This window comes from Grampus griseus, assembly GCF_964374135.1.
Source record: "Grampus griseus genome assembly, chromosome: 3".
NCBI classification, from domain to species: domain Eukaryota; kingdom Metazoa; phylum Chordata; class Mammalia; order Artiodactyla; family Delphinidae; genus Grampus; species Grampus griseus.
In genome coordinates, this window is record NC_139019.1 from 30,556,185 (window position 1) to 30,568,663 (window position 12,479).

Sequence of the window (12,479 nt, forward strand, 5' to 3'; positions counted from 1 at the left end):
AAGCAATTATACTCCAATAAAGATAAAAATAAATAAATAAAATATTTGCAGTGTTTCTGTATTATGCTCCATCCTGAGTAGGGCTAATCTTCCTGAATCATTTTAAAGATGTTTCTATTTTCTCACATATTTATTCTTACAGATGTATTGTAGAATTAAGATTGTTGACACATTTTAAAGAATGGATTTTTTTTTCCCCATCCTCTTGCTTTTGCCTTGGTTAGTTGTAAGTACTTTCTATTCTCCTTAATTCTTTTCCACTGATTTTTTTTCCCCATTGTCTTATTGTGGTTTTTCTTTTTACTTCGTTCCTGAAGAGAGGTTGTCATTTCCCCCACTCTTTCTTTTTAAGCACCTGTTATATGTAAGCACTGTACTAATTCCTGGGCAGGAGGGGTTACATGGTGAATTAAAATTAAAATAAAGTGAAATAAACAAAGCATATTATGAAATAAAACTGAAATAACAATAATATCAGTTTGTAATTAAAATAGTGTGCCTTGGGGAGGACTAAAAAGTTTTACTTTTAAGCGTACTGTGTCAGCTTTTGGTCAGTTTGTTTATTTTTACATTTTTAAAAGAATTTTTTCCTTTTTTTTTTTTTTTAAGGGTCATACAGCAATGCTTCATACTGGCTCATGGCATCCCAAAATAAAGGGAGAATTTATGACTTGCTCAAATGATGCGTGAGTATTGTTGATAATTCATCTAATACATTCACATATTTCAGTATTTTCTTTAACCTTTATATTGTAGCAATCTTGCCAGTAAAGTAAGAGATAGAATATTAGTAATCCTGATGTTTATATAGTCTTGTTCTCAACTTTACCTTGAATTTAGCTGGCCTTATAAGGTTTGCTTAAATAAATATGGAAGCTATAGAAATGACAGTTGGAAGAAATTCAAGTGGTGTTTATTAGGGAGCATAATGGATCAGATTGATGTTGTTAAGTGGACTCAAATGACTTTAAACTTTGTTACTTTTTATAGTAAAGGCTGATTTCCATCTGAATCTAATAGCTTATATAAATTTGTTTTTTAAATGGTTTTTTGGAAGTAACAACTGAAAAAATTGATTTAATGTTTATTCAGATTCTTTTTTCAAAAAATTAATTAATTAATTTGGCTGTGTTGGGTCTTTGTTGTTGCATGCAGGTTTTCTCTAGTTGCGGCGAGCAGGGCCTACTCTTCATTGCAGTGTGAGGACTTCTCAATGCGGTGGCTTCTCTTGTTGCGGGGCACGGGCTCTAGGCGCATGGGCTTCAGTAGCTGTGGTGGGCGGGCTCAGTAGTTGTGGCTCGTGGGCTCTATAGAGTGCAGGCTCAGTAGTTGTAGTGCACGGGCTTCATTGCTCTGTGGAATGTAGGATCTTCCCGGACCAGGGCCCGAACCTGTGTACCCTGCATTGGCAGGTGGATTCTTAACTACTGCCCACCAGGGAAGTCCCTATTCAGATTCTTTTGCATTATATTTGTTGGCTTAGGATTCAAGAGTATTACAGGGAATATTTGAGCAGCTTTTTCCTGAGTTGTTATATTGCATGATTCATTTTTAGTATTAAGAGTAGTTCGCAAGAATAAGTTATTTGTAATATTACAGAGAAACTTACAATGAAAAATCTTATAAATGAAAATATACAGATGATATTACTTAGGTGAAACACATATTTTATTTATTTTTAATAGATGTTTATTGGAGTATAATTGTTTCACAATACCGTGTTAGTTTCTGTTGCACAACAAAACGAATCAGCCATATGCATACACATGTCCCCATATCCCTTCCCCCTTGATCCTCCCTCGCATCCTCCCTATCCCACCCCTCTAGGTCATTGCAGAGCACTGAACAGATCTCCCTGGGCTACGCTGCTGCTTCTCAACAGCCAGCTATTTCACATTTGGTAGTGTATATATGTCGATGCTACTCTCACTTCACCCCAGCTTCGCCCCCCCATTCCATGTCATCAAGTCCATTCTCTATGTCTACCTCTTTATTCCTGCCCTGGAACTAGGTTCATCAGTACCATTTTTTTTTTTTTCAGATTCCATATATATGCGTTAGCATACAGTATTTGATTTTCTCTTTCTGACTTACTTAACTCTTTATGACAGACTGTAAGTCCATCCACCTCACTACAAATAACTCAATTTCGTTTCCTTTTATGGCTGAGTAATATTCCATTGTATATATGTGCCACATCTTCTTCATCCATTCATCTGTCGATGGACACTTAGGTTGCTTCCATGTCCTGGCTATTGTGAAAAGAGCTGCAGTGAACATTGTGGTACATTACTCTTTGAATTATGGTTTTCTCAGGGTATATGCCCAGTAGTGGGATTGCTGGGTCGTATGGTAGTTCTATTTTTGGTTTTTTAAGGAACCTCTGTACTGTTCTCCATAGTGGCTGTATCAATTTACATTCCCACCAACAGTGCAAGAGGATTCCCTTTTCTCCACACCCTCTCCAGCATTTATTGTTTGTAGATTTTTTTGAGGATAGCCATTCTGACTGGTGTGAGGTGATACCTCATTGTGGTTTTGACTTGCATTTCTCTAATGATTAGTGATGTTGAGCATCCTTTCATGGGTTTGTTGGAAACCTGTATGTATTCTTTGGAGAAATGTCTATTTAGGTCTTCTGCCCATTTTTGGATTGGGTTGTTTGTTTTTTTGATATTGAGCTGCATGAGCTGCTTGTATATTTCAGAGATTAATCCTTTGTCAGTTGCTTCATTTGCAAATACTTTCTCCCATTCTGAGGGTTGTCTTTTCGTCTTGTTTATGGTTTCATTTGCTGTGCAAAAGCTTTTAAGTTTCATTAGGTCGCATTTGTTTATTTTTGTTTTTATTTCCATTTCTCTAGGAGGTGGGTCAAAAGGATCTTGCTGTGATTTATGTCATAGAGTGTTCTGCCTATGTTTTCCTCTAAGAGTTTGATAGTGTCTGGCCTTACATTTAGGTCTTTAATCCATTTTGAAGTTCATTTTTGTGTGTGGTGTTAGGAAGCATTCGAATTTCATTCTTTTACATGTAGCTGTCCAGTTTGCCCAGCACCACTTATTGAAGAGGCTGTCTTTTCTCCATTGTATTCTCTTGCCTCCTTTATCAAAGATAAGGTGACCATATGTGTGTGGGTTTACCTCTGGGCTTTCTATCCTGTTGCATTGATCTATATGTCTGTTTTTGTGTCAGTACCATACTGTCCTGGTTACCTGGTTACTGTAGCTTTGAAGTCCGGGAGCCTGATTCCTGCAGCTCTGTTTTTCTTTCTCAAGATTGCTTTGGCTATTCGGGATCTTTTGTGGTTCCATACAAATTGTGAAATTTTTTGTTCTGGTTCTGTGAAAAATGCCATTGGTTGTTTGATAGGGATTGCATTGAATCTGTACACTGCTTTGGGTAGTAGAGTCATTTTCACAGTTTTGATTCTTCCAATCCAAGAACATGGTATATCTCTCCATCTTTGTATCATCTTTAATTTCTTTCATCAGTGTCTTATAGTTTTCTTCATACAGGTCTTTTGTCTCCTTAGTTAGGTTTATTCCTAGGTATTTTATTCTTTTTGTTGCAGTGGTAAATGGGAGTGTTTTCTTAATTTCACTTTCAGATTTTTCATCATTAGTGTATAGGAATGCTACAGATTTCTGTGCATTGATTTTGTATCCTGCTACTTTACCAGATTCATTGATTAGCTCTAGTGGTTTTCTGGTAGCATCTTTAGGCTTCTCTATGTATAGTATCATGTCATCTGCAAACAGCGACAGTTTTACTTCTCCTTTTCCGATTTGGTTTCCTTTTATTTCTTTTTCTTCTCTGATTGCTGTGGCTAAAACTTCCAAAACTATGTTGAATAATAGTGGTGAGAGTGGGCAAACTTGTCTTGTTCCTGATCCTAGTGGAAACGGTTTCTGTTTTTCACCATGGAGAACAATGTTGGCTGTGGGTTTGTCATATATGGACTTCATTATGTTGAAGTAAGTTCCCTCTATGCCTACTTTCTGGAGAATTTTTATCATAAATGGGTGTTGCATTTTGTCGAATGCTTTTTCTGCATCTGTGAGATTACTGTATGGTTTTTATCCTTCAATTTGTTAATATGGTATATCACATTGATTGATTTGCCTATATTGAAGAATCCTTGCCTTCCTGGGATAAACCCCAGTTGATCATGGTGTATGATCCTTTTAATGTGCTGTTGGATTCTGTTTGCTGGTATTTTGTTGAGGATTTTTGCATCTGTGTTCATCAGTGATATTGGCCTGTAGTTTTCTTGTTTTGTGACATCTTTGTCTGGTTTGGGTATCAGGGTGATGGTGGCCTCGTTGAATGAGTTTGGGAGTGTTCCTCCCTCTGCTATAGTTTGGAAGAGTTTGAGAAGGCTAGGTGTTAGCTCTTCTGTAAGTGTTTGATAGAATTTGCCTGAGAAGCCATTTGGTCCTGGGCTTTTGTTTGTTGGAAGATTTTTAATCACAGTTTTAATTTCAGTGCTTGTGATTGGTCAGTTTATATTTTCTATTTCTTCGTGGTTCAGTCTCAGAAGGTTGTGCTTTTCTAAGAATTTGTCCACTTCTTCCAGGTTGTGCATTTTATTGGCATATAGTTGCTTGTAGTAATTTCTCAGGATCCTTTGTATTTCTGCAGTGTCAGTTGTTACTTCTTTTTTTATTTCTAAGTCTGTTGATTTGAGTCTTCTCCCTTTTTTTCTTGATGTGTCTGGCTAATGGTTTATCAATTTTGTTTACCTTCTCAAAGTACCAAGTTTCAGTTTTACTGATCTTTGCTATTGTTTCCTTCATTTCTTTTTCATTTATTTCTGGTCTGATCTTTATGATTTCTTTCCTTCTGACTATTGGTTTTTTTTTTATTGTTGTTCTTCTCTCTCTAATTGCTTTAGGTGTAAGGTTAGGTTGTTTATTTGAGGTGTTTCTTGTTTCTTGAGATAGGATTGTATTGCTATAACTTTCCCTCTTAGAACTGCATCCCATAGGTTTTGGGTCATCGTGTTTTTGTTGTTATTTTTTGGTTTGTTGTTATTTTTGTTTTATTTTTTGTTGGTATCTTTTGATTTCCTCTTTGATTTCTTCTGTGATCTCTTGGTTATTTAGCAGCATATTGGGTAACCTCTGTGTGTGTATTTTTTACAGTTTTTTTCCTTTAATTGATATCTAGTCTCATAGCATTGTGGTCAGAAAAGTTACTTGATACCATTTTAGTTTCCTTAAATGTACCAAGGCTTGATTTGTGACCCAAGATATGATCTGTCCTGGACAACATTGGTACAGTTTGTGTCAGAGAATGCTTTGCCTGTGTTCTATTCTAGGAGTTTTATCATGTCTTGCTTATATTTAAGTCTTTAATCCATTTTGAGTTTATTTTTGTGTATGGTGTATGGGAATATTCTAACTTTATTGATTTACATGAGGCTGTCCAGCTTTCCCAATACCACTTGCTGAAGAGACTGTGTTTTCTTCATTGTGTATTCTTGCCTCCTTTGTCGAAGATTAGTTGACCGTAGGTGTGTAGATTTATTTCTGGGCTCTCTAATCTGTTCCATTGATCTATATGTCTGTTTTTGTGCCAGTACCATGATGTAGCTTTATAGTATTGTCTGAAGTCTGGGAGGGTTATGCCTCCAGGTTTGTTCTTTTTCCTCAGTATTGCTTTGTATTCCTGCTGTTTTAAGCTGTTAAATTTTAAAAATGTTTTGTTATGCACCAGTTGTTAACTGACACAGATGATATTATTGCTTCATGTTATGTGGAATCATGGTTATACAGAAGAATGTGTTTGTTCTTAGAAGATACCAGCTAGTGAATTTAGGTGTGAAGTATCATGAGATATGCAACTTACTTTTAAATGGTATAACAAAAATAAAAAGTGCATTTGTGTATATTTTTGTGCGTGTGTGTATGAATATATGTATGGAAAGAGAGAGACTGAGAATATAGATGTGACAAAATGAATGTTAGTGTATATGGTGTTTATTGGAAAAGGTATATGGGTGTTTATTGTACTATTGTTTTAACTTTTTTGTAGCTTTGAACCTTTTCCAAATAAAAAGTTGGGAGGATCTTCTTAATATTAGCTTATGTGGAAGTCATCCATTCCACCCCCAATCTAAAAGTTGAATATAAGATGCGTAAAAAGGGTAGTGGGGATTATAGTTTGTTGTACTCCACTTAAGTTTTTTCTTGGACATTTTCTCAGTGTATTTTAATTTTCTGCATATCAGTGCTGATTAAACTGTGAGAACCTAGTGATTAGGGATTGTAGCAGGATTTCCTAAGCTTGTTCCTAGTAATGCTAGTACCTGTAGGGTGTCCATGGAGAAAGGGTTCCTTTGTCTTTCCCTTGGAGAGTTATAGTGCCAAGGACTAGAGATCCTGAGAAGTATACTAACGAAAGAAAACAGCATTTTCTGGGCTTCCCTGGTGGCGCAATGGTTAAGAATCTGCCTGCCAATGCAAGAGACACGGGTTTGAGCCCTGGCCCGCGAAGATCCCACATGCTGTGGAGCAGCTAAGCCTGTGGACCACAACTACTGAGCCTGAGCTCTAGAGCCCACAAGCCACAACTACTAAAGCCTGCTTGCCTAGAGCCTGTGCTCTGCAACAAGAGAAGCCACCGCAATGAGCAACCCGCGCACCACAAGGAAGAGTAGCCCCCGCTCACCACAACTAGCAAAAGCCCACACGCAACAATGAAGACCCCACACAGCCAAAAATAAATAAGTAAATTTAGTAAAAACAAACAAAAAAAAAAGAACTGAAAAAGCTGTAAAATTGGCCTACACATGTGAAGACTTTCTGAGGCATGTTATACCATGGTGTAGTAATGTATAAATTATGAAAATGTTAAATTATATTCAAAGCACCTAGAAATAAAAGGAAGCTAATATATTTTTTAAGTTTCTCCCAAAAATATTTAAATAGAAAAAAAACCCTTTAGGCTATAGAAAAGTTTAATTTTCTGAGATCCATTTGTGTAAATCATCATTCCTTGGAGAATTTTATAATTATATTTACATACGTTGTTGATTATTAAAATCAAGTCAAATATGCCTAGCAGCCTTCCAGCAAAAGCCTGTAAAACTCAGTGGTAAATTGGCTGCTCAAGGTCATGATGAGTGGTGGAGCACCCAAGTTCCTCTTGGTCTGGAAAGTGCATGCTCTTTCTATTATGCCATGCCAGAATTCGCCAAGAATTTTAATTGGTATTGTGCATCTTTATAAGCTGCAACGAAATAAAAAATGATTTATAATTTACTGAATCCCACCATGAAAAGCATTTACTGGTGACAACCTTCATTTCCCAAAGTATATTCCTGGGAGCACTAGGCACAGAGTGTAAATGATGTTGTTGGCTGTAGGAGAGAGAGGGAGTTGTATCACTATGGCTGGAAAATGCTGTTTTCTTTTTTTAAAATATATAAATTTATTTATTTTTGGCTGTGTTGGCTCTTCGTTGCTGCACGCAGGCTTTCTCTAGTTGTGGTGAGCAGGGGCTACTCTTTGTTGCAGTATGCAGGCTTCTCATTGTCGTGGCTTCTCTTGTTGCGGAGCATGGGCTCTAGGCGCACAGGCTTCAGTAGTTGTGGCACATGGGCTTTGTTGTTCCGCAGCATGTGGGATCTTCCTGGACCAGGGCTCGAATCCGTGTCCCCTTCATTGGCAGGCAGATTCTTAACCACTGAGCCACCAGGGAAGTCCCAAGTTTTACTTTTTAAATAACATTAATTTTTGCCATCTCTGGCAGCTAGGAGACTTTTTCTTGCTTACTTTCTGATTCTGGGCAGAGTTTTATACTGTCCATGCTGCCACATAAGTAATGGTTCTTTTTGGGTGATCCCATTATAGAAACAGAAAGTGTCTGTTCTCAGATTTTAACTAAAGTTATTGTGGTGATCATTTTGCAGTAGGTACAGATATTGAATCATTGTGTTGTACACTTGAAACTAATATAATGTTATATGTCAGTTATACCTCAATTAAAAAAGAAAATATACTGTTTAGATCTTGTTTTTACACTATCTGACATTGCTTTTATCTAACTTATTTCTTTGATCCTTTTATCTAATTCTAATTATTCTAATTATACCAGCATTTGTAAAATTAATAGCTTTTATTTTATTTTCACTGTGTGGGTAATTAAAAATATGTCTATATATTTTAAAGCATTTGTTATAGAAATTTTACATGAAACAATAACTTCTTTGAACGATTAATGGGATTTAGGGTTTAGCTGTCAGTAGAACCTAAATGCCAAAAATGTTCCTATTCATACTTTCTGATTGTGGTGAAATATGCTTATAATAAAAGACATAATTTACTCAGACACTTTTTAAAGCTCTTTTTCTTCATGAGTTCTGAGAGTAATGAGAATCTATTCTGAAATTACTGCTGTAATTGAGATGTGCACATTTTGGTGTTAGTTTGATTTAGCTTCTGTTGACAAGCTTTTTCTGTAGGCTTGAATGGAAAAAATGCAAATCTTTTAATTTTATCATAAATTCATTTGGTTCATATAAATTCATTCCTTTCAAAATAGTTTCCTTTTACTCAGCTCTATTTTATTTCTATTTATATTGAGAAAACACACAGTAGGTAAAAAGTCTGTAAGATTTTAAAATAATAATAATAGCTCACTGCAGAGCTAGCTACCAGGACAAATTCTTTAAAAGGTTAGGTTTAGAACTTAAAATTAGGGTTTATGATTGTGGTTGGGCTCTAAATATCACCATTCACCATTTTATGTGGATTAATTTGTTACACAGACTGTGGTTGGATTTTTGTTGTTTGTAATCAATTGTATTTTAAACGGAAGATGTCAGTGTTCTCAATTCCTATCATGAAACATAATACAATGAAACACAAAATCCTGGAAACGTATCTTAATTGGAAAATGAAATTAACAGTTATTGAGAACCATGCAGTATTTGGAGCTCTAGAACTAGTTTTCTCTTAGGAATTGGTAAGAGCATAAAATAGGGCATTAGTTAATCAGTTATTTTGAAGTGACTTGAAAACAACTCACCAAAAACAGTCTAGATATTTATTAAGTATATTTTGATCTTGTGGTGATTGAAAGTAATTGGATGCTGGTTTGAAGAAGTCAGCACTAGACGCAGAGGAGAAGTTTCACACATAATTTTACAGATGAATTATATATTACTCTGTTAACTGGTGACATGGTTTGGCTCACTAAAAAACCCGATAATGTAATTTTTCAAAAAACTATAGCACAGTTTTTTAGTGTTACTAATGAAAGAGATGCAGAACTAAAAAACCTTTTATATTCTTCTTTTTAAAGCTCAGATATAATGTCATTTATATTTTGTAACTCAAAATAAGCTAATAAAATATTACTGGGGGAGTTAAACTTACTCAACAGTCAAGAGTTATTTATAATTAAGCATTTTAACTTTATATACATTTTAATTTTTAAGCTCCTGTTATGCTTGAATAGCCTTTGTTTGATTTATAGTTGTCCTAGCGCTTTCAACTTACTTAGATAATATTTTTTGTCATATGTTTACAGTATAAAACTTCACCTTATGTCTCTAGGAATTATATAAAAATTTAATGTCACATTATCCTTGATTTAAGTTTTATGTACTTTTTATACAAAATGTTGCTCATGTGCACTGTATTGCCATAGGTAAGAAGGGTAAGATGTTCATACCTTCAAAAATGTTGGCAGAAAGTTTGATCAAGTCCACGTTTATGTTTTACTTTATTTGCACACTTTTCACAGTTGTTAGTAGCTTGTTTTGGCTAAGGGAACATCAGTGCTGAACAGTGATTTCTGTGTGGGGATTATAAATGGTGAGGGATGCTTTTTAGTATTTTCTTTATCTTGAAATCCATAAGAAAAACATTGTTAGTTTCACCAGTACATCTCTGTTACGTCAGTTCAATTTTTAAAATATTTGTTTATTTATTCACTTATATGTTTCTTTTTAAAGGGAATATGGATGTTTCTAAATGTTGAAGAGTATACTTGTTTACTGGCATCCCTAGGTTAACTGAGTATTTGATAGAAGGTGGTTTGAATTTCTTCTGGGGATTTCTAGGCCAGGCAAGGTAGCGTCAGTACACCTGGTCCACTCCATGCGTGACTGAATGGACCTGTATGTATGACTAATGTACCAGTATTCTTACGGTATGTGGTGGCCCTCTTGGCCATTTATGGAGTAGTTGTTTATGAAGAATATTGTTCCTGTGAAAACTGATGAATTGAATTTAGTTGCAGGAATGGGAATAAAAGATGTTTCCGTAGCTTGCATTTTTGCTCTTCTTGAAACTCATAATTCAAATTAAAATGTTTCTTTGTTTGCCTCTCTGACTTTTTCTGAAAGTTTTGGCTACAAGCGATTTTTCCTTTTTATATTATCCTTTCCATTTTTTCCCTAAGCTTCTGTGACTACATGGCAAATGTAGATGTATACTGTTTCTGAATCCCTTGTTTTCTCTTGTGTTGTATAAGCTTGTTGAATCCATTCCCAACTTTGAAAAAATTGTCACCTCATCTTTTCAGTTTCATATTGACAGAGTTGATGAAGTTAGGATGGCATGTTATCAGGCACTTTGCTACGAGGTGTGAATAATGAGTTGAATTTTCCTGTTGCTTCTTTTTAAATCTAAGTTTATATGACTTGTAAAACTATTTCTGTCTTATAAACTATCCTTTCTTGTGATGGTACTTCTAAAATTTGTCTTGATGAAAATGTTAAATTTGTTATTGCTTTTTAAAAAGGCTCCAAGTGAAAATAGTTTATTCTTCTCTTGGTAACACTTTTCTGTTACTATAATAGTAATAAAATCAAGTAGAATATAAAGTAGAAATATCTCATAAATTGTTAATTACAAGCTTCCCTTTGATACATATTTCCTTAATGGGCTGTGTTCTATTAATTTGAATAAAACAAATGATATTGTTGGAACTTGTACTAACTTATCTATAAATAGAGCTAGCACAGACTTGTTTAACAACACTTCATGTGGTTATTACATTCTTGCAATAACAGTCTGTGCTTTCATGGAGGAAATAAGGCTCACTGATGACATTTTTTCCAACAAAAATTTGGTTACATAGCTTTATCTCTGCATAGAATAACTGAAGAGGTAGAGCAGCTTCTGGTTTATATCACATAACTATGTTGTAGTTAGCATTCTTTATCTTTCCTAGGCGGTTTTACTTATATGCCCCAAATAGGCTGAAGATTATGACTCTTGTTCATAACGCATTACATAATTTATTTTTTCACAGAAAAATACATCCTTTGCAAACACAACGTTCATCATTCTTAATTTCATTGTGCTCTTGTAAAATCATTTTGTCTATCAACCAGCAAATATTTATTGACAACCCACTGTGTGCTCAGGCTCACCTAGACTTTGTGGGTAAATAAACCAGTTCCTGCTCTTGTAGAATTTAAAATACAGTGAGGAGACAGACATTTGAAAATACTTATGAATAGTTAAGTAAATAATTATGCATGTAAAATGCTGTGAAGGAACAATATATGAGGAAGACCTAAAGCATACTGGAGAAAAAGCTTTTATGAGGTTGTGATGTTTAAACTGAGATGTGAAAGATGAATGGTCATTGAAAAGAGGGGGATGCCATCCCAGACAGAGGAAACATCATATTAAAATGCCTATTATAGGAACTGAGAGAAATCCAGCATCACTAAAGCACAGCGAGCAAGATGGAGAGCAGCATGAGATGAATTTGCTTAAGTAGGTGGGGGCCAAATCATGCAGGGCCTTACAGACCATGTTGAACACATTTGGATTTTATTCCAAGGACAACTACAAGAGGTTAAAGGATTTTAAGCAGGGGAGTGACACAGTCAGATTTACATTAAAATGAATTACCCTAACATCTCTATGGAATAAATTGGATGGGTGAAGGTCAGGGCACTTGTAACCATATTCTAAGAATTTTATAATGAGTGGCTTTCATTCTGTTAGGTCAGTGATTCTTTTCTTTGCTTTTAGGGTTTTCATACATAAAACATACTCCCATCAGTAACACTGCTCATCATTTGTAGTGAATCTAATCTCCATCCATATGCTACCCACGCCTCAGGTGAGAATCACTGAGCTAGTCCAGATCTTACCTGATAGGAAAACTGATGTTGAGAGAAGTGACTTAGACAAGGTCACGTAGGTAGTTAGCCAATGGTAGAGCAAGCACTTCAACCCACAGTTGAGACAATCTTCCAGAGCCCTTTTCACATAATTTTTCTTAGATTTAGGAATCTAGCATCATCAGTTAGAATGTATTTACTATGCACTGTGGATTGGCTATTGGACAACAAAATATATGTAGCAAATTCTCTAATATAAAGATAATAGTATAGGAGATATAATGATGAATGAAACAGTGGTTTGCAACAGCAGTTTCATAGTGTGATCCAGGGACCTTTGGAGGTCTCTGAGATCTTTTAGCTGCTCTACAAGGTCAGAACTATT

General features: G+C 35.3%; 1 protein-coding gene across 2 annotated transcripts in view; it reads left to right on the forward strand.

The window, feature by feature from the left end:
• The window catches only part of WDR70 (WD repeat domain 70), a 312,051-nt gene that overhangs the window by 121,206 nt on the left and 178,366 nt on the right, over window positions 1-12,479 (forward strand). For both annotated transcript variants that reach the window (XM_082650638.1, XM_082650639.1), the window contains one exon: window positions 610-686. In XM_082650638.1, coding sequence (XP_082506764.1) covers window positions 610-686 — 77 coding nt within the window. The remainder of the gene's footprint in view (window positions 1-609; window positions 687-12,479) is intronic.